The sequence below is a fragment of the Caenorhabditis remanei genome, chromosome V (genome assembly GCF_010183535.1).
Source record: "Caenorhabditis remanei strain PX506 chromosome V, whole genome shotgun sequence".
Taxonomy (NCBI): Eukaryota; Metazoa; Nematoda; class Chromadorea; order Rhabditida; family Rhabditidae; genus Caenorhabditis; species Caenorhabditis remanei.
Genome location: NC_071332.1, coordinates 8,951,874 through 8,973,490, shown reverse-complemented (window position 1 = coordinate 8,973,490; position 21,617 = coordinate 8,951,874). Strand labels below are relative to the sequence as shown.

The window sequence follows — 21,617 nt, the reverse complement described above, 5'->3', positions numbered from 1 at the left end:
CTTTTATTGTCTGACCTTTACAACTTGACCTGCTGGTGCTTCGAGAACCCATCGGCATTTCGATCCTGGAAGATATTTCTGTCCAGTTCCAAAATTTGGACTCGTGATTTCTCCGTTATTAGGAGTGGTTATCACTCCTCCACACTTGTGAAATTCGACCGTCAGATTGAATTCTTGTGACTCTTGATCTCGGAATAATTGATACAAATATATATCAATATTTGGATTATTATATATCATCTCAGTTGCATTCTCTTTCCTCTGTGTCGCATCGCAAATCGTTTTCAGCAAGGGAATCGGTTCGTCCGCTAGAAATCAAATAGAAAGAGATAAATCAAAGTGAGAAAGTAGGATACTTACATTTAATTTTGATATGAGCACCCCATGCAAGACAGATTGCAGTATCTTTCAACAACTGTTCTTTGACGGAATAATTCTCTATTTTGATGTAAACACTTTCAAAGTTGACTGGTTTAATTATCGCAATGTGGCACAGGGCTGAAAAGTTTAAAGAATAATACTTTTTTCTTATTCCTGACTTACAATCAACCTTCACTCCTGCTGAGTTCGGTTTGGAAACTGCATGGAATTCCAATGTTTCATTCTTCTCAATTCTGATTGTACATCCTTTGTTTTCTTTAGATGCTGGCTGTTGGAAGTAGGAAATGGAAAATGGAGAATAATATGTATTATCATATGATTCATCCCCCAAAGTCAGAGCCATCATTTCTCTTGTGAATTTATCATCATAGACAACTCGAGAAATATCGGTGCTCGAATAGATTACAGAGTTATTTTTACAGAACTGATTGCCCATTTGTGCACCATCGTAGGGAGGGAACCCTTCAATAATCTGAATTATTCAATTTAGAAGCTGTTAATGGAGACTATTGATAATACCGCCGCATCCATGAAGCATTCTCTTCTAATCGGTGAAAATCTACCATTGTATCGATCACTTTTTCGATACAAATCTTTTCCGTAGAAGTCGACTGTGAACATCCAAACCATTCCAGGTACTGCTTCGAAATCCCATATACATCTCACATGAGGCAAGAGTTTTCCGTCCCGTTGAGGTGGTGATATGCTTCCAAAAAGAGAAGTAATTTTACCTCCACATTCTAAAAGTATTTTAATTTAATGTTATTCGATTGATGCTTTCGCTTACTTTGATTGCTCAGTTTGACAGCCAAATCGAATCCACACTTCTTCTGACTACAGTACTGACGACCTCCTCTCTAAATTTTCAACCTTTGGGTGCTAACTTCTTAAAATAACCTCACTTACCGAAACAGTTGAGTTAGAAGAGAATTGAACAGTCAGTTGATTCGATGCACTTTGAGTATAGCCATTTGGAGCTTGTCTAGCTACACAAGCTGGTCCGATAAGAAGATCGGCTGTAGAATTTCCATCTCGAATCGTCAAGTTCTCCATAGTACAATTTTGATTATAGAATAGCCAGAGATGATCCACTTTCGCCTCAATCATATGAGTATTTGGACTTCTCACATTCCATTGACATTGAATTGGAGTAGTGAACGGATCAGGGTAGTTTGGAGTTGTGATATGTGTTGTGACGTTCTCCTGAACAAATATTGTACCTCCACAACTTGCTGAAATAATATAATACATGCGATCAAGTGAAAACCCAAAAACTCACCAATTTCAAAAGTGGCAACAAATCTTCGACTTCTTCCATATTCTGATGTATGCAATCTCATGTACAAGAAGTTATTGGTTGAGTAGATACTGGATGGTGGTTTATTTCCACAGTATTTACCAATGAGATTCGAATGTTGGGATGGACCATCACGTACTTCTATATAGTCAAAGTTGTCACAACTCTCTTCAGTGAGATCAATATCAAAATTGTCTGGATCGAATGTGAGCATAATTCGATGACCATTTGGAGCAGTCATCACATAATCACACTCAGCAGAATTCGGAATGCGCTGTGGAAATTCTGGAGAGTAGATAGTTCTTGACGGTGTATTCTCATCCACGTGTAATAATCCAGACGAACATTCAGTCATTTCTTCTTTCATAATCAACTTGAATCCTCTTCGACTTGAGGCTGAAGAGCTGAATTTCATAAATAGTCTTCCACGGGAACTTGTGTAATTGGAACGTTCTCCTGGATCGAGACGACCACATAACTTGGCAGCTTTTGAATATGGATTGATGAGATCCGAGAATCGATCTCCAATTATTAACAAATTGTCTGCTTCACATGGAGATTTTTCTTCAATATCCAAATCGACGATTTGAACAAAAACTTTCCGATTTGATTCCAAGATTAATGAGTATTGACAGTTCCATGCTCTTGGTGCCAGTTTTCCTTCGTAGTTAGGACTTTTAAGAGTTTGTTCAAAGAATACACCTGGACGGATGTGTTCAAACGCGTTACATGCTGAAAACGACTCAAGTTTAGCTTCATTCAATTTACGATAAAAGACACTTACTTAATCTGTAGCTCAATTTAAATCCAACTCCATGTCTCGAACGATCAGTGACAAAATGGATATGAAGAGCTCGATTCACTGAGAATTTGAAAGTTTGGTTTGAACGAGCCAGTGTACAATGTTTGGCGACATTTGTTAAGTCCACGTCGTCGTCTTCTTCTCTGAAACTTTTTCATAAACAATTATTTGGTGCACAATGAATTCTCTCACGGTCCGTCCTCGTACTGAAGTCTGAACGTCACAAAATCATATGCACAGTTCTGTACATTTTCCAGGTCCAGATAATCAAATTTCAGCTCGATACCAGTAAACATTGGTCTGTTAATAGTCCATCTGCAGTGGAGATTCTCTTCATAACCATATGATTGACCAGGTGGAAGAGGATTGGTGAAAGACTCCCAGTCGTATGATGGAGTGAGATCTCCACCACAGTCGAAGACTTCTGTAACATAAACTCATGAGGAAAGTCCCAAACTTTGAATTGTTCCTACTTTTCTCTTTCGTTACATTTGTCAAATTTTTTGAATTCAACGGAACTGCATACCAAGTGAAAGAGAACCTATCAGTCTTCTCCAATCTTCCATAAACTCTTATCACTTTGTTCTCAAAAAATGATTCTGGAGGTGTCATAACTCCCTGCACTATTTCATAGCCAATGGCTTCCAAGTCTTCATTTTCTGCTGCTTCCGACATCTAAAAATCATTTTTGATATAAAATGGCAACTTTTGAAAATGTTAAACTCACCTTCAAGAAAGAGTTCGACGAAGGGAGATAAAAATCAGTCCATTTCAGGATAATTCCAGCTGTATCATCACCTGTATCCAACGTCCAAACCATTGTTTCCGTCTGATCAATCACAGGATTCGACACGAAACGACCCTTAACTCTTCCTCCAGACACTTTCTCATATCTCGCCTTGAAAAGAGGTCTACTATTTGAATCTTGTTGATCTACATCTGGTTCATCTTCTTCTCCGTTTTCAGGAGCCGGCCGATATCTCAAGAAGACAAAAAGAGATTGAGCCTCAAATTCTGTTGAATCAATGGCACTGATGTCACACTGCCGTTTCAGAAGTCTTCCAGATGAATTCGTCTCGCGTACTTCAATGTAAGAGTCAGTGCAGTTGGGGGATGACTTCAAGTTGTGATCTCTGTAAACGTAAACTGAAAATATTCTTAAAATGTATTTAAACTTACAGAATACTCAATTTCACTGAGTTTCCAATATTGTTGGAAATTGTCCATCCACAATCGAACGGTTTATCCAAATTTCTTGTTGGAGCATAGATGGTTCCTTGAGAATGTCTCACTTCTCCTCCACAATTTCTCTCATCAGTACTCACAATAATGATAGCTGAATGTGGAGCATTTGCATGTTGTACACTGATCATCATATCATCATCAGCTGCATATTCTTGCATCGTGTTATCTGTCGCTTTCAGCATTTCCGTGTATTTCAAAACTCCTCCGACATAAATATCAAGTTTATCATCAATCGTATGCTGTGACGATGCATTGATCTTTGCATACTCTTCCAGACGAAGAAAGATTTCTGAATCTTCTGGATCCTTCTTTTTGATTGTCACATTACAAACATTTTCTCCTTCGTGGTACAATGAAATCACTTGAGGCTTAGATTCAGCAAGTACAACTCCTCCACAACGAGGTCTGATTGAGATCCGCATTCCATTCTTTTCACGTGCACCTTCTCCAGTTTTTTGACCAAAAGAACTTGTTGCTCCATCGAAAGTGATCAAAGATTGAGATGAATACATTTCGAAGGTCCTCGGTGTACTTGATTCCTCACAAACTTTTTCAAAAGCCATTACTTTTGATCTGAAATTTTCTCAATTACAGAAATATTCAAAATAATAACTTACGAGTTTCCATTGTAGAACGTGAGCATTCCATCGTTATACGATAACTGCCATTTGCAGGAGAAGTTGGATGTACCAATATACGAAGAGAATGGAGATAATGATTGTCGATCTTCATGATAATTTGGAGTATGATACTCTTCAATTGTGTATTCGATATGATATCCTGGAGGAGCATTGACCAACCAACGACACTTGACTCCAACTGGGTACGGAGCAGGGTAGCCAGGGGATACAATTGTTGTATTCTTGATTCCACGTTCCACTGGAAATGAGTGGAAAAGTAGAAATGAATTCTGCTTGAGAACTTACGATTGATGACTCCACCACAAGTATCTTGTGGAGAATCAGCTGGAATATCGATGAATTCGATGGTAGCATTGAAGAACAAATTATTTTTCAAACGGTCTTTATTTATCTGAAAATGAGTCGCTGATAGATAAAAAAATGAAACGATTTACTCACAGAGAAATGGAGGAACAACTCGTTGGTGTGTGATGAAACATTCTGTTGATTCATAGATGAGCAGTATGTTTGGAATGGAACTCCTGAATCATTGCTACTTCCCATAAACAAGGCGAATCCATTGAAGATAGCATCTTTCTTGTAAGTGCAATCTGATCCAATCGGAAGAATATCAAGAGATTCGACTCTGAGATTGATCTGTTTTCCAACTGGCGCCTGAATTTTATATTGGCATTCGAATTCGTCTACTTCTGGATCAATATGCTCTTTTGTAATGACCAATTGTTGTGGGGAATTAATTTCACTGGAACAACCAATAGTACTCCAACTCAACCAGAATTGATTTGTTGGATCCGAATGAGAAGTGTAGGTAAACTTCATTGTATTGTGTTTCGATCGAATTGTCCTCGGAACAGCTTTCTCGCAGAATTTGTTCACCGAAATCGTTGTATTATACTGAGTACTTTTGAATGTAACTTCAGCTTCTCCCAAGTCAGTATCATCTACTTTCAGCATGTCCACTTGACATTCTTTCGAGTAGAATGACGCTCGTTGAGAAATTGAGAAATGATGCATTGTGACGAGAATACGATTTCCTTTCGGTACTCGAATAGTCCATGTGCAGAACTGATTACTGTAGGCATTATACGGGTACCCGGGACTTTGAATGTTTCCATTGATAGTATCCAATACAATTCCAGTACAAAGAGTTGTGAAATGACCAGAGAATCCGAAAATTTTCTTCGATTGAAATCCACCAGCTTGGGCATATTTAATGATTAGTTCATTGTCATCTGAAGTGATCGGCTCGGATGCTAATTCTTTGGCACAGAACCGTTTCAAATGAAGATTTCCTTGACGGGCGGAATTGTAGAACTGAAATTGAATTTTTCGATGTCACAATGAAATAGGTTCTCACGTCAAGTCGATTTGGCGCAAATAGTGGGCAGAAACCAGAAGAATCCGAGGATCTGAGATCATCGAGAGCTGTTATTACAAATCGAACTTTGTTTCCAAGAGCAACAGCCACTGTCCAGTCACATTTCAAATTCTTTTTGTCTCCAAGTGGGTATTGTGGAGCCGAAATAACACCAGATAAACCGTCGGCACGTCCACCACAACCTGAGTTTATTCATTTTTGTCTGAATCATATAATAAACAAAAAACTCACCACTTGCAATAGTTTCATAAGTCAAATTGAAAAATGATCCAACAGAATTGATTGACTTGAAAATTACGGTGACACGATTACCGAACGATCGAATAACTGGCATGTAATTGACAGTTGGAGTACAAACTTCTGATTCTGGAGGCAAAGAAGAGAACGGAGGAGATGTTTCAGATGGACCATTTCTGAATGATAAAGAACTCTTTCCACATGGCAAAGACATATTCTCCATTTTCAACAGGATTCTTTGGTTATCATGAACTGCAATGTGATATACACATTTCTCATATTTCATTTGTTCCGAATCGAAATCGAGTCTTCCACTTGGTGCAGTCAATGTGAAATCACACGTGGTTTTCCTTGACACAGCTTCAAATTTGGCACTCCATCCTGGTCCAGCAACTGATCGATCAGAAACGAAAACGACAGCCATGGTGTTTGTGGTACTGAATACGGAAGGTGGAATCATTGCTCCGCAGAATTTCCCGATCAAATCCCCATGAACAGTTTCATTGTGGTACGTGGTATAGATCTCAACACGATCATACTCACAGCTTGTTGCAGGAGTTACTTCCAAATCGAAAGTGTCAAATGTGAGTTTGACGGTTCTCGACCAGGAAACATAGATCTGATAGACGCAATGCATATGAGGCTGATACTTTTCGGGATAGTTTGGAGAGGTGATGACACCAGTCATACTAGAAAATAGTCCACCACATCCTACATCAGCAGTCTTGTATTCCATACTCAATCCTTTGAATAATGAGTTTCCATCACTTCCAACAGTGATTTTGAGTGGACGAGATGCTGATACAGACATCCAATTTCCTTCAACAAATGGATAGCGAGCACAGACATATCGACGATTGAAGAACATATTGTCGGATCGGCCACCGGAAAACTGAAATGAAAATTAATACCGTAGACGAGAGACATAACAAAAAATCTCTCTCACCTCTACATAGTTTTCATAAGCATCCAATTCTTTTGTTGCGTAGAAACACTCGGACATTGGCAATACTCTCAACCCAATTGTCAAGAATCTGATATGAATGACGTGAGTTCTCGGAGCTTCGATAACATATGTGCATTTTCCAGCTGAACCTCCATGAGGGAAGTTCCAAGTTTGAATTGTTCCGTTACCCTTGACTTGTTTCTGACAGACTGAAAATAAAACTATTTGATATGTTGTTGAAGGCCTCTGAATATCTTACACATCTCATATTTGATTTTGAATCCTTTCCCTTGTTCAACTCCATCTGAATGGAAAGTGAGAACTGCTACTGGATTATTAACTACCAGAGTGTTTGGTGGCCGTCTTGGATTACAGAATCCTTGAATGTATTCTCCATTTCCATCATGAACTTTCAAGTAATCATTTGTGCAAGTTCCCATGTCAAGCATACTCTGTCTGTATTGAGAATAAACTCTGGAAAGTCCTCCGTTTGATAACACAAAATCACCATTCATTGGATACAAACGACGGAATGTTCGATCTGAATTCGGTCAGTGTGTCATTTCTTTTCTAAACTGAAAAATAACTCACAATGCATCGCTGGTCCAGTTGCACTGAATCCAGATTTGACGTCAAACTCATCGAAAGTCAATTTCATCACAATATCCGCACTATACGAGTCATTACCCAATGTTCCATTTATCTTCCATGTACAATCCATATTTGGTGGATACAAACTACCGTAGTTCGGTGACTCCACAACTCCGGAGAATGAGAAATCACTAGCAACATTATCGATATCCCCTCCGCATTCTCTATCAGGACTTACAAATTTGTAATTCAGAGAGAAGCCACGAATAGTCTCAAGACCAGTGATACTTTGAAGCATGTTACTGACGAAAGAGACAGATAAAAATGGACCAGTTGATTTAACGATTTGAGGCTCTTGAGTTGAAGAACATGTCTCGAGGATTCGATGTCTATCATATGTGGAATATCCATCATAGATTTCCAAAGAATTCTGATCACAATTTTCAACTTCCTTTGAATGCATTGTAATTCGTGGAATGGTAACTTCAATTATTTTCCCTCCTGGAGCAGAAATGAACCATTCACAGACAACGTCTTGCTTGTTTTGTGGAACTGATAAAATACCCTCTGGTTTGGATGTTCGGAATCCACACTCTGAAATTATTTTTATTTTATCGCAGTATCGGAATGAACTTACTCCTCTCGACAGTCTCCCATGCAATTCCGAATGTTCCTTGAGTTCCTCTGAATCTCAGCATTGCTCCAGTTGTCGTCATTGTAATCGGGGTATCACTGAGCGGAGCATGCACACTGTGTGAGTCACCACAGAATGTAGCGAACTCGGGTGAGGTATCCGATGGACCGTCATAAAGTGTGAGGTTGGCATCTGTGGTAGCACAATCAGTAGGTCCGGATCCTTCTTGAGTGAACTGGTCGAACGAAGTGAAGTTGATTCGAACTGCTGAGTTGACTGCAGGAATGTTGAAGATGAAGTCACAAATAGATGAAGTTTTGTTTTTAGGTTTCATAGTGAATGTGTAGGTACCATTTGGATGAGTGAAATGAGAACCACAATCTGAAAATTCGAACTACTTCTCAACAACTCAATCTCCAAGTAAACTTACGCTCTTCCTCTTCCGCACAAATTCGTCCGAAGAAGTGTTCTGGACAGTCACAGTAAGCCAAATCATCATAAACCGAGCATGTTCCTCCATTCAAACACGGATTTGTTTGACAAGGAGATGTCTTTTCACAGAATTGTCCAGAGAAGCCGGCTTCGCAAGTACACTGATATTCTGTTGTACTAATGGCCTGTAATCCAAATGATTATACAGTTGGTCTACTCCCACTGTTCTTACCCTGCACTTTCCTCCATTGACGCATTCATTATTCTGACATACAGTATTGGTTGTTTTCGTACACCCGTCCTCTCCAATACCATCTCCAACATATCCATCGGGACAGTAGCAAGTATAACCTCCAACAGCACTGAAACCGTCATCCGTTACCTTGCAAGTGGCAAGTTTGTGGCATTTATTGTTTTCACAACTGTCCTCCTTTGTACATGTTTCTCCATTTCCAGTATATCCAGCTGGACATTCAGAGCAGAAGTATGAGCCAATAGTGTTGTGACATTTCACAAGTGGAGAGCACACTTTACGTTCTCCAACACATTCATCAACATCAACACAAGCATTTCCTTCTTCTGAAAGGATGAATTTCGAAAGTTAATCCAAGTTCTACTTACTTTTATAACCATCCGGGCATCCTGAACAGATAAATGATCCAGGTAAATTGATACAATCGATTCCAGGATGGCAAGGATTAGATTCGCATTCATCAACGTCAACGCAAGTTGGATTGTTCTTATCACTTGAAACTTTGAATCCCCAATCACAAATACATTTGTAGGCGTTGGTTTCTCCGGAAGCAGCACTGGCGGGATCAACAATGTTCTCAATACAATGACCATGTGGGCCACACAACTCGAAAGTTTTTGAGCATGCTGACATGTGATACTGACAAAGAGGTCCATGGTAGCCAGATTGACACTGACAATCGAATCCTCCTCGTTTATTGATACATGTTCCATTATTCTGGCATCCCGCAAGAGTACCATTATAGATCGAACATTCATCGACATCAGATTCACACAAGACACCAGTGAAATGAGGAGGACAGAGGCAAGTAAATTTAGGACCGAATCCTGGGATACACGTCCCTCCGTTTTTGCATTTGCTCTGTTCACACGAGTTCATTTGGAGTAACTTCTCGAACTTTCTGAAAAAGAGAAATCTCTTTCTAATATAGCTCGAAGCGACTTACATAATCTGTCTTGTCATTTTGACCAACAATCCACGACGTCTCACATCTCGATTAGTTTTGTCTAACTTCCATTTTTTCAAAGTATTCATATCCATTGTGAGATTCCGAAGCTGAAATAAATCTAATTAAATGCTTCTGAATTCTTTGAAACTTACAGCAACCAAATAGTGCTTTGCCGAGTTCAAGACAACTCTCATTGCAGAGTTTTGAGTATCTTGACGGCTTTTCAGTGAGAGAAACATCTGATTTTGGTTATCGACTCGTCCAACAAGTTGAGTGAATGATGCCTGGAATCGTGTTCATTCACTACATAATTTCAAAAAAAATTATTTTTTCAGTTAATTTTTTTTCTACGTAAACCTTTCAGTTTCTTTTTTCAAATAAGACGATCACTTGAAATAATTTTCAACGTGACTGTGCCGCTCCATTTTTTTTCTTCCACGTGCCAATGCTGCAGTGTTTCTGACCGCCTATCAATTCAATCAGTTCTTGAAACATGGGCAAGAAGAAGTCTGATTCGGCATCCGGAGGAGCAATTCCAGAAGGCGACTATGAGAAAGGAAAGAAGGTAACTCATTTATATGCTCTCTTCGTCTCTTAAGTTTGAGGTTTTCAGATCTTCAAACAACGTTGCGAGCAATGCCACGTAGTCAACTCATTGCAAACGAAGACAGGACCAACGTTGAATGGAGTCATCGGAAGACAATCTGGGCAAGTGGCCGGATTTGACTATTCTGCTGCCAACAAGAATAAAGGAGTCGTCTGGGATCGACAGACTTTGTTCGAGTATTTGGCTGATCCGAAGAAGTACATTCCAGGAACTAAGGTAATGACAAAATTCAGATCTATTCTCATAACGGCAGAATATTTCAGATGGTATTCGCCGGTCTGAAGAAAGCTGATGAACGTGCCGACCTCATCAAGTTCATTGAAGTGGAAGCTGCAAAGAAACCCGCGGCATAGGCCCTTGTCAGCCTACCATGAGATCTCAAGTTTGCAAAGGAGTCGCTATGAAGTTTTGAATAAACTTTTATTTTATTGTTCTTATTTTCCTACAAAACTAAGAAACTTACAACATCTGGAAGTCTGGAAACATCAGTGTCATCCACGTAGATCTTTCCAGCTCCATTTGTCTTGAACGTTATGTTTCTGTCTCTTCCCGCATGTAACCACACATTTCCGTCAACCATAAGAATTCGAGATCTAAAAGTTTTCTGCCGTGATAAGTTTGATTTTAAAAAAAACGAATACCGTGTTTCATGAGCATCTTCAATTTGCACTTCTTCATAATCAATACAAGAAATGAATCGTAGTAAACCAAAAAATAACAGGAGAAATAGCTTCAATTTGGGTATCATAGCTGTGCTATGGAGGCGAATGAATCAGAAGATTGGTTGTGTGGGAGGAGATGGGAGCAATCGGATGAATTGTTTATGTTATTGATACCCAATGAGAAATTGAAACGAGGAATTGTGAAGAAGTGTTTATAGACAGGTGAATCGTTTACGTAAGAGAACACCTACGATTGGGGAATAGAGGGAAAGAGTAATTCATTGGATAGGTGAAGGTTTTGTATTATAAACCTGAGATTTCTGAATCTGAAAGATATATGTAGTTAGACGTTTTTAGAAGGTCCCATTCATTCAACTGCATTATCCGCAATTCATTCAAATTTTTAGGTCAAAGTGGGATGTGCACTTTATTTTCAGCGCCCCGAGAAATGAGTGAATCCAGTTTGAATTGGGATTCTCGTCTGAAGAGATGAGGATTTTCAATCTGTGATCTCTTTTGGTACATTATACACAATAAATTATTTTGCTTTAGAACCATTTATTCATGTTTTTTTTGGATTTTCGTTCGTTATAAGGAGGGCAGTGAAAGGAATGAAATCGTATCATTGAAACAAATCGAGGGATTGATAAAAGGCAAGCTTTGTAATACTGTTGGTCTACTTTCTTCCATAATAGTAATAATATGGAGAAGTGTAGTAGTAATACATTGGTTGAGCAGCCACTGTTCCAGTTGTCTGACCTCCTTGTTGTTGTTGAGCATTTCCAGATTGATCACGTTGAACAGTGTATTGTTGCTGTTGTTGTTGATTGTTGGCTGGTTGATCATAATGTACTTGTTGAGCATTTCCAGATTGATCGTATTGCACTGGCTGCTGTTGAACTCCTTGTTGGTATTGAAGAGTTTGTTGTTGTTGTCCTTGTTGAGTCTGCTGTTGTGGATAGTATTGTTGTTGTTGAGTTCCTTGTTGGGCATATTGTTGTTGTTGTTGTTGTGGTTGTTGTTGACCGTATGTTGCTTGTTGGGAAGATCCGTCGTTTTGGGTTTGTTGAGTAACTCCAGCGGTTCCGACGACAGCAGCAGTTGGATAGTAGTAATAATATGGAGTGTAATAACTTGTTGGATAATACAAGTATTGGGCAGAAGCGACAGCGAGGAGGGAGAACAAGGCGAGCAGGCTGAAAATAAAAACATATTATAGTCATTGAAAAGTTCAGAAAAGAGTTTAGTTCCAGACCGAATCAATGAAATCTCTCACACTGTAAAACTTACGTGTTCATTTCGTTCGACTGTAGATTGTAGAAATGGTGAAGAAACCTTTCCCTTTGCTCATTTTTATACCTCAATTCAATGGGTGGGTCTACCTCTCACTGTCATCGGGTAGCATTCCAAAAAACTGAGAAAAAACCCTCTACGATTGTATGTTTTTCTTTCATTCCTTGCCTCTCCCCATGCCAAAGTTTCTTCGAGTTACTGAGCAAACTCGAGGTCAAGCGAAATGAGAAGAAATAGTGTTGGCTCCGAAGAGATTCAGAGAAAAAGGTTTGTTTGCATTGAAAAGGACTTCACAATGAATGGCAGGTGGCGGCGGTGGCTAAAACGGTTCATTTTGATAAGGATGATGATAATGATCAAGATTAATTGATGGTTTTATTAATAAAAGTGCAATACCTCTGGGATAGAGGAGATTCATATCAAATTATAGTTACATAACAATGAGTCAGTTGGGAATATAAACAATACGGTAGATCATATTTCTGGTGTGTTGTCTCCAAAACTCTTCTGAACTGAATCATCAATTCAATGCCATTTCTTTTCGATGATTTAGAAGGAAATCAGAAGAAAGACCACAGGTAAACACTACATTCTATGTTTGTTAGTAACTGACTGTTTCTGTGAAAAAGTAAATAATTGTAAAAAGATGGTATATGCGTATTTCGGGTGTTGGGAGCACACAGAACAGTGTTGTTGACAAGTGACAAGAAGATAGAACATTGACAGAATTTGCAGAATTTCAGTCATTCATTTTTCTATTTTCTCTTCCTTCTCCTATTTAAGTTTGCACATTTACTTTGTGTGAAGTTCAAATGGGTAGGGAAAACACACTGTTGTAGTTTTTTAGGTGATTTTTGGAGTAGATGAAGGGAGTTAGTGGTTGTTCGGTCATTGGGAAATGGTATAAAAGGAAGAGTTAAGAGATCAGAAAACACAATTTCTACTCACTCCGACCGAACGAAAATGAACACGTAAGTCTGATTTTAAGGTTTTTTTTCTGGACTAGCTCTTCTCGTAATACCGAAACAACCTTAAGTCTTATATGTACTACGGTTACGGTAGATGATTTGACAAACTATTTGAAAATAACGCCCTGCATAGAATCAAAACCAAATTGACTTTCATGCCAACAAAACCATTAATTTTCAGTCTCCTTGCCTTGTTCTCCCTCCTTGCTGTAGCTTCTGCTCAGTATTATTATTATCCAACGAGCTATTATACTCCATATTATTACTATTATCCAACTGTTGGAACTACTCAAAATGATGCATCATACCAACAAACTTATGCTCAACAACAACAACCACAGCAGTACCAACAGACCCAATATGCTCAAGGAAATCAACAGTATTCATCAGTACAGAGAGATCAATCTGGAAATGTTCAGACAACTGGAACTGTGGCTGCTCAACCAATGTACTACTACACTTATCCATATTACTATTACACGTATGGAAGAAAGTAGATCATCTTCATTCTGCTTCAACGAACGAAACTTTCCAAAAATTGATAAAAATATCTACTTCTTCTCGAAATAAAACTATTCGACAAAAAGATTATTCGTTTATTATTTAAGCTGTTCATTTGAGTATTTTGTTCTAGAATTTTCGGATCAAGAAGGGAAGAGCAGATTTTTTTTTCAAAAAAAAAAATTTATTTAAATATTTACTTTCATTTTTTAAAGCAATTGTTATCTTATAGAGATCATTTTACTAATCCAGAGATTTTCCGACAGAAATTATGGCAATATTATGACTAAAGTTACAGAACTTGAGGATAATTGACTACATTTTGAAAGTATGATAAATTATCAACAGAAAAAAGAGAAAAAGAGTTATCATTTACTTCCACTTTTTGTATGCTTGAACCAATTCGTCATCCTCGTCCGGTGTCAACATCTCCGCTTCCATGTAATGCTTCGCGATCACTTTTCTTGGTCTTTTTCCGTTTCCATCGGATTCCGACGAATTGAATGATGATGAGAGTATGAAGCAGAGCATGACGACGACCGAAAAGCAGTTGAGAGTGACTTCTGTGACGGTGACGATTCCATATGACATCGCTTGATAGTAGAAGACTTCCGACATTGTATGGATAGCAGTTATTATGGACAGAAGAATGTGGGCCACGTGGACCGAGACATTTCGAAAATCGAAAATGAGAACGATTCTGAAACAAATATAAATGAATTTCAAAATAATTTGTTTAGAAACTCTCACCTCAAGATACAAAGAAGAGCGAGTGGAAGAGCGTGTGCTCTAGAAAGTGCAGGTAGTGTTGATATGTAGTGAGATGCTGCTTTTTGTTTAGCATAACACATCCATACACTTCCCATCGCTTGAACCACGACGATTGACATCCACGCACGAGTACTTCTCTCCATGTTTGCTGAATGAATTAAGATCAGAATACGAGTCGCGAATGAAGTCTTTTCAAGAATTTGAAATCGGACTTTACGAATACAAATGTCTCAAACCAAAATCAGGAAAATACAATCTTAAAATTTCATTCATTCGGCGCAGTTGTTCAATCTTATGAAATTGATAAATAGGATTAAAAGGGGTAAAAACAAATATCCGAAAGGGCAATGGGATAACAGTTGGCAAAAATACGATGATGATGTACAGATACTGTACAGACCGAAACTTTAAGAAAGGAGGGCGGGGAACAATGTGAATACTCGGGGCAAGATGAATAAATAGGACGGGGAACAAATTGAGGTTTCATGGGGAAAAGGGGAGGAGAACACCGTTTTAAAATGGAACAAAAATGAGTATGAAACATTAGAAATAGGAAAAAACCGGTGAAATGCGAAATGATAAAGCATTCGGAGATACGTACACACAACACAGCGCTACGAAATGTTACTATCCGACGAAATTCTAGACGTAGTAGTTGGGAGAAATGAGCAAGTCGCGAAGCACCATCAGCTGATCCTCATTGAATTGTTGTTCATGCTCACGCCACGAATCTTGATGAGTGCGCTTGAATTCCGACAGTGTGCGTTTGACAGCGTCCTAAATTGAGTTAAGATAAGAAAATACAATTCTATACTGCAATAGTGAAACTCACTCGAATCGTTGCATTCTTATCTGTGGCAAATTTACAAATTGTCATCAGAACTCCTGGAAGAAGAGTTGGCACCGAGTATGGGAAGGCCAAGATGATAGCCGACAGTCCAAGGACTCCCCCATGCGATTGAATAAGATCTTTTGAGTGTGCAGCAGTACAGAACTTGTTGATAAGTTCAGATGTCGTTTCAAAGAATTTGGATTGAAGAAGTGTGCTCAATGCGTCTGCGGCTCGTTCACGAACTTCAATTTGACTGTCATTCAGGGAATTGACGAGGATCATTCCTGAAAATTTATTTTTCAAGAAATTCAGCCATTGAGTGAGTCTCTCTGAACAGTTTTATGTAAGAAGATCACTTACCAATATCATCACGATGTATTCTGAAGACATATCGATTTGAGAAAACCAACATTCGAATCATCTTCAATGCTGCTACTTTTGCTTTCCACCAACACGGCGAGGAGAGAATTTGCTGGAACTGGCGAATAACTTCTGGAGCGTTTTCAGGTGAAATGTAAATCGCTTCCATTTGTGTGATGCACAACGAGGAACAAGTCTTTTGAAGCTCCTCATCACCAACATCATTAGAATAATGACACCAAAGTGGAAGCAGTTCGATGAATGATGGTGGATACGCATCATAAGACTGATTGCAAGTGTTGAAGACAAACGAGATTACTGCACGAAGGGTGAGGCGAGCTTGCTTCTTTACTTCGGATACCTCTGCCAGTGATGCACTTGATGCAGAATGAGTCATAGTCTCTCCATTGAGCCCATTAGTCGGAACAGACAAAGAAGACAACCCATTCGCTGTACCATTCACACCATTGGAGGAATCGGCATCGCGAACCAATCGTACTTCGTCCCAGCAAGTTCCCAGTAAGTCCTTGTAGAGGGCTGAAATATCAGCGATTCGTGGTGGTTGCAGACGTTTCGGGAGCGAGGGGTCAACATTAACTGCTGGGAGATCGTACCAAGTAGCGGAGACGAGAGAGCTGAAAGTAGGTATATGTTTACAATTTAAAAAAAACGAAAGATCAGACAACTTACATGGCAACGCGATCTCTCAAGTTAGCGAACGGTTGTACCAAAGATCCTTTCATCATGTCTACTAGTTTGTTCCACAATTCAACGCCTCTCCATTCAAATTGACACAAAGCTGATTGCACAAGGAACATCCTGCTACTTGCAGCATATGCATTGTCTGTTGGTCGTTCCACCAATTTGAAGAGCAGATCGAGTAGTGGTTTCAGCATCCGAGCTTCAGAGCAACCACAAACTGTGGCGATGGCGACTCCCCAATTGCGTAGTCCATCCTCCTTCATGATTTCAAAGGTTTTGGTGAGAAGAGGATCGAGCCAATTCCACAACTTCCGCTGTTTCTCGTATTTCCAGAGCTTCGAGCCATTGATCAATCCTGCTGTAATTTCAGCTGCCAGTTTCTGTTCATATTCTTTGGCACTTGCAAGTAGAATCTCCAACTGGGTGCGGAATGCGTGAGTCAAAACATCTCCGTAGCATCTGAAGAGCCCTTGGAACAAAGAGAAGTGAACTGCATTGAACAATTCATCTTCCTTCTTCATCTCGATGGAGAAAAGTTCGCGGAAACGAGTCATGAATTTTTCATCTTGGAATGTTTCCACAATATACTTCTCAACTTCACTAAACTCATCAAAGCTTCTGTCGATAGCCTTCTGCTCTTTCAATGGAGCGTATGTCGTCAGTTTTGCAGGCCACGTGTAGGATCCCCAGTTTTGTTTGCAACAGAACTGGAATGCATCCCATTCTTCATCAGTTTTCGGCAACTTTTCTTCTTCGTACATCATGCAACGGTTGTCCGTTCGGAAGCCATATGGAATAGGATGTTTAGCCCCAACCGAAGTGTTTGGTGCCTTGTATGGAATTACATATTCTCGCTTGACTGCTTTCGGTTTTGTCATCTTCAACCACGAAGCAACAACGGCAGATGCGATTCTTCTGGTCTTGACTGTATCGTTGATAAGAAGCCGTACAAACATCTTCACAACATTATCCGGAAGAGGGCAGTCCCGTCGAACTTGCATTGACAGCATCGAGTAAGCCATATCAAGTGGGCGCCAGTGAAGAGTTGGGTCATTAGCGAGAGAAAATAGTTGTTCGATCAACGAGAAGTAATTAGACTTTGACTTCTCGTACTTTTCCGTAAGCAAATCTTTGTATTTGGCGAGTTCCTCTTTCGTCGGTCCACGAAGCATTTCGGCGTTGTGCAAAGGAGATCCTTCATCAGCCGCTTTCAACAGCTTCCATGCAGCTTCCACGTTTTCCGGTTCCCACTCGTATTTGAGACGATAACTCTCATAGTTATCGACGATCATGTTCTGAGCCGTTTCGAGAAGAGCAATGATCGATGGCTTCTCGCTGTGCTGAACTTTGACGAGCGCAGGCCACATTTTCGACTGTTGTTCGAATTCCATACGAAGCATCAACGACTGCTTCTTGCCGTCAATAAGCAAATATAAAGCTCCTTTCAGCTGCTCATGAGTCACATCGTTTCCAGGTTCTAAAAATGCAAGAATGTCATTAACGATTCGCTTGTATGAGTATGGATGCTCTCTCAGTTTGCCGAGAAGAATTGCCTGGGCTTTAGCACGGTTCTGAAAATAAACTGAAATTTCAAAGAGCTTGCAAAGTTTGAATAACTCACCTCGCTGTATGTACTTGTGGCTACTTTCAACAACGTATCCTGGAGAAGCTTGTGGTGTTCGTTATAATGCCATCCTTGCGTGTGAGCGACACGCTTGCGATGCAATAACATGACGTACTCCTCCACAATCATCTCGATATTACTACGATTTCCAGCCAACTTGTCGCAGAGCATTGTTTTGGTGACACGATAACTAGTTGATGACGTGTTGTACAATTCTTTGGTGTATCCACGATTGAGTGGCAGACTTCTGAGAATTGAAACAGCTTCTTGAAGGGATTTTACGTCATCCGGATTGTGCTCTAGAAGCCAATTGATCAAGCCAATTGTGCAGTCAAGGATTATCTTTCGCACATTTTTCCCATCAATTGAGATTTCGGGGGTTCCTTTCGGTTTCACAATTGTCATCATTTCGTCTTCAGGAGTAATAATGTGCGAGTCGGCAAGTGGAATGATCTTTCCCTCAAGAAGAGGCAATGAGAAACATGATCCAAGGAGTGCACTTCTGATTAGGTAAAGGCGATGAAGCATTTCCTTCTTGGGAATTCCGGTAGGAGCATTCAATGCATCAATAGTTGGTATCAACCATTTTCTCAGAAGTTGTGTTGATCGATCAATAGATTCTTGGGTGGGAATGATCCACTCTGGATTCCAGTTCTTCTTCTCTACGGGAGCTGCCCAATGTCTGATCGCCAAGAATTGATCTGTTGGGAGATCATACATTTTTCGCCGCTCGACGAGAGAATTGATTTGAATAGATGTCAATTGATCAAGAAGGTTGTCGAGAACGTTGAGCGCCTTTTCAGTAGCCGTGGTACACTTCTTTATGGGCATTACAAGATCCATGAGAGTTTCAACCATGTGCCAGTTATCCAGAAGAAGTTTTGGATGCACTTTGATCATTCTAGAGGCAATCGAGATCCACCAAAGAGTTCCAAACTCAACTTTTTCATCCGTGTAGAACTCAGCTGCAATAAAGAGATAATGAAGAATATACAAATCAGTAAAACTCACGAGTAATACATCCCTGTAACTTGGAGATAACAAGCTTGAAGAACTTCTGGAAGGCGATGTCGGGATGGAATTTGCAAGCCACTTGAATCATATCTCCGATCACGTCGTTGGCAATTCGACTATCGAACACATGCTCACATGCGACATTGTATAACTTGTTAACAGCAATATTGAACAGCTCTGTGCTACTGTTTCTACAGATTCCTTTGAAGACTGATAGAGTCCCTCGGTGGAAGATCTGATCCTCAATGTTATTTCCAGTTTTAGCTGAGATAGATCCATGTGTGCTGGTTGTACTAGCTGTTTGACCAACAGCAATCAACATGTCAAACATTCGATCCATAAGCATAGAGATGAGCGAATCAAAGCTAGCCGTCGCTGAACAAAGATCTTTTTCGTCCTCACTGAGATCACATCGAACATGAACTGCTTCTGAGCAATCAACAATTGGAATCATATTCACAATAACTCCGATGATTTGATATGTGACCATACATTTGCTGATATCATTACAATCGAGGCCAGGTAGCAACGAATTGAGTATCGTAATAACATGGCTTCGATAAGTTTTTCCGTTTTCATCCGGCTCGTCTTTCACCAATGGAATCAAAACACCAAGAAGAGTTCCGAGAGTTTGAAGAAGACGATGTGGTTCGACCAACGTTTCAAGTGCCGGATAGACCATTTCAAGAACGACCGGAAGGATGATCTTGGGACATAACAGACATGCAGATCTGAATGCAGGACTGACGAGTTCCTTGCATGTTTTTGTGAACGCAATGAGCTTGAGACTTGGAAGCAGCATGTTGACCAGCTCGTCGAGATGCGCTTGTGTCAGTCGCATTTCATCGGGGATCTGAAATACAATTGAAATTAATGTGCATAAATTTTTCACAGCTTATACCTTTGTCAATGTTCTGGTACGACTCTGCGATTTTTCAGATCGTTCTCTTTTTAACCGAAGGAGTGTATTCGAAAGCAGTTTGGAGAGAAGAACCATAATGTGTTGCGTATGGAGTCCATTGTTCGAAGGGTGCAAGAATGATTCGACTTGATTGAACAAATCACGTAGGTGACTCATCAGCTTTTCGTGTGATTTTGTTCCTATCATGAAAACTAGCCAGATGGATCCGTATTCCTGATTGAAAATTTGGCAAAGTCCGGTGACATGTCCAAGACGCAGAGCTCTCAGAAGACGACTGAAAATGAGATCCAGCTTGTCCGTCCAGTCAATGTGTCCGGGACATTCGACAGATAATCTTGCAAACATTTTGATGGCTTGTGTTTCGAATAATGAATTGTTCGTGATTTGTTCATACCAATACCATGCTTCATCGAGCCAAATAGCAGATCCATGTGTAAGCTGCTTCTCTACTGGTAAGGAAGTGCACAGGAACAAATCCATCAGTTTCCAATATCGAAGGCACGATTCATCCCAAATGCACATGAACGGTCTGACTTCATCGAGGAGTTCTTGAACTGATTCATCCGAGAAGTAGGGACGAGCGTAGAATATCAGCGTGTGCAAATCTGATCGGAATCCGTCTGGCATCAGAAACAGACCGTCTTCCTCCAGATTCTTGAACGTGACTTCAACGTAGAGCTCCATCAATGGTCGCCACTCGATCACCAAATCTTCGCGAGTCAGAAAGTCCTTCTTACAAAGTAGAGTGTACAATGTGCGCATCGCGATTTTCACATTGCGGAAAATTGCTCCTTTTTTGACAAGCGGAAGGAAGATGCGAATCAATTGGATGTGCTCTTCTTTGGAAAACCGACGACCATAGAAGTCTATATACTTGTCGAGCTCCATCGTCCAGTGGCAAAATCCAGTCGCAGCATCATTCAGGAGAATCGATTCTGCGAGTCCCTTCTTGATCATTTGGAAGTGGCGATTGGCTTGCTCTTCGAGCTCTGCACTATACGGTAGCTTCTTAAGTTGCCAAATCTCTTTGCAAAAGTGTTTCTCGCGCTTCTTGTCAGCGTCTTCCGTTTCCAGGCAGTCTTCTGAAGAATGAAAATAGGAATGTTGAAGTTTGAGACAGAAAATAACTTACCATCACTATGAACATTCTCCAGCTCAGTAGTGTCGAGGTCTTCCATGTCGATGTCTTCCTCCAGATCCTCGGCTTCGGTGGCTGACCCAGACGACGAGACGTCATCTTCCGAATCGCTCTCAAGAAGAGTGGTTCTAGTCCTATATTCTCTCCGCTTCCGACTCACCATTTTTATTCTGCTTAAAAATATCAGCTACAGTATATAATAAGAAATAATGGCTGCAATGAAGAAGAGGTGAGTTGATTGAAGGAAGAGAAGGTATTCGCTGAAAATCAATTCTATTTTTCGAAGCACTAGCAGCATGTCAGCAGGGGGAAGAAAAAGTGCCCGCGAATTTATCACACAATGATATTTGAATAAATGTAAAAGCGGTGTTCGGAAAACCTATATCGACAAAAAGACGGTCTCTATTGTTGTTGAAACTCATGATTGACTGGCAGGA

The 21,617-nt window shown here is 40.0% G+C and overlaps 6 protein-coding genes across 6 annotated transcripts; 2 read left to right on the top strand and 4 right to left on the bottom strand.

The window, feature by feature from the left end:
* Positions 1-3: 3 nt before the first annotated feature.
* GCK72_018353 (uncharacterized protein) lies at positions 4-10,973 on the bottom strand (the record flags this gene model as incomplete). Its single annotated transcript, XM_053732503.1, has 27 exons — positions 4-308; positions 361-498; positions 544-853; positions 901-1,121; positions 1,169-1,238; positions 1,288-1,613; positions 1,661-2,410; positions 2,463-2,623; positions 2,673-2,904; positions 2,954-3,155; positions 3,208-3,613; positions 3,660-4,298; positions 4,343-4,604; positions 4,652-4,757; positions 4,805-5,680; positions 5,724-5,926; positions 5,976-6,873; positions 6,928-7,136; positions 7,187-7,468; positions 7,519-8,112; positions 8,156-8,533; positions 8,583-8,769; positions 8,817-9,163; positions 9,206-9,738; positions 9,784-9,893; positions 9,939-10,070; positions 10,857-10,973. The coding sequence occupies 27 exons, from the start codon at positions 10,971-10,973 to the stop codon at positions 4-6; spliced, it is 8,994 nt and encodes a 2,997-aa protein (XP_053581416.1).
* Positions 10,280-10,746, top strand: GCK72_018354 (uncharacterized protein; the record flags this gene model as incomplete). The annotated part of the gene is made up of 3 exons (XM_003114100.1): positions 10,280-10,351; positions 10,400-10,609; positions 10,657-10,746. The coding sequence occupies 3 exons, from the start codon at positions 10,280-10,282 to the stop codon at positions 10,744-10,746; spliced, it is 372 nt and encodes a 123-aa protein (XP_003114148.1).
* Positions 10,974-11,731: 758 nt separating the features above from the next.
* GCK72_018352 (uncharacterized protein) lies at positions 11,732-12,353 on the bottom strand (the record flags this gene model as incomplete). Its single annotated transcript, XM_003114393.2, has 2 exons — positions 11,732-12,251; positions 12,346-12,353. The coding sequence occupies 2 exons, from the start codon at positions 12,351-12,353 to the stop codon at positions 11,732-11,734; spliced, it is 528 nt and encodes a 175-aa protein (XP_003114441.2).
* Positions 12,354-13,471: 1,118 nt separating this feature from the next.
* GCK72_018351 (uncharacterized protein) lies at positions 13,472-13,813 on the top strand (the record flags this gene model as incomplete). Its single annotated transcript, XM_003114191.2, has 1 exon — positions 13,472-13,813. One exon carries the CDS (start codon positions 13,472-13,474, stop codon positions 13,811-13,813), a length of 342 nt encoding a protein of 113 aa, XP_003114239.2.
* Positions 13,814-14,189: 376 nt separating this feature from the next.
* Positions 14,190-14,731, bottom strand: GCK72_018350 (uncharacterized protein; the record flags this gene model as incomplete). The annotated part of the gene is made up of 2 exons (XM_003114395.2): positions 14,190-14,517; positions 14,568-14,731. 2 exons carry the CDS (start codon positions 14,729-14,731, stop codon positions 14,190-14,192), a joined length of 492 nt encoding a protein of 163 aa, XP_003114443.2.
* Positions 14,732-15,230: 499 nt separating this feature from the next.
* On the bottom strand, positions 15,231-21,343 carry GCK72_018349 (uncharacterized protein; the record flags this gene model as incomplete). Its single annotated transcript, XM_053732502.1, has 8 exons — positions 15,231-15,365; positions 15,421-15,704; positions 15,781-16,415; positions 16,471-18,053; positions 18,104-19,071; positions 19,118-19,973; positions 20,022-21,124; positions 21,175-21,343. The coding sequence occupies 8 exons, from the start codon at positions 21,341-21,343 to the stop codon at positions 15,231-15,233; spliced, it is 5,733 nt and encodes a 1,910-aa protein (XP_053581415.1).
* Positions 21,344-21,617: the final 274 nt, after the last annotated feature.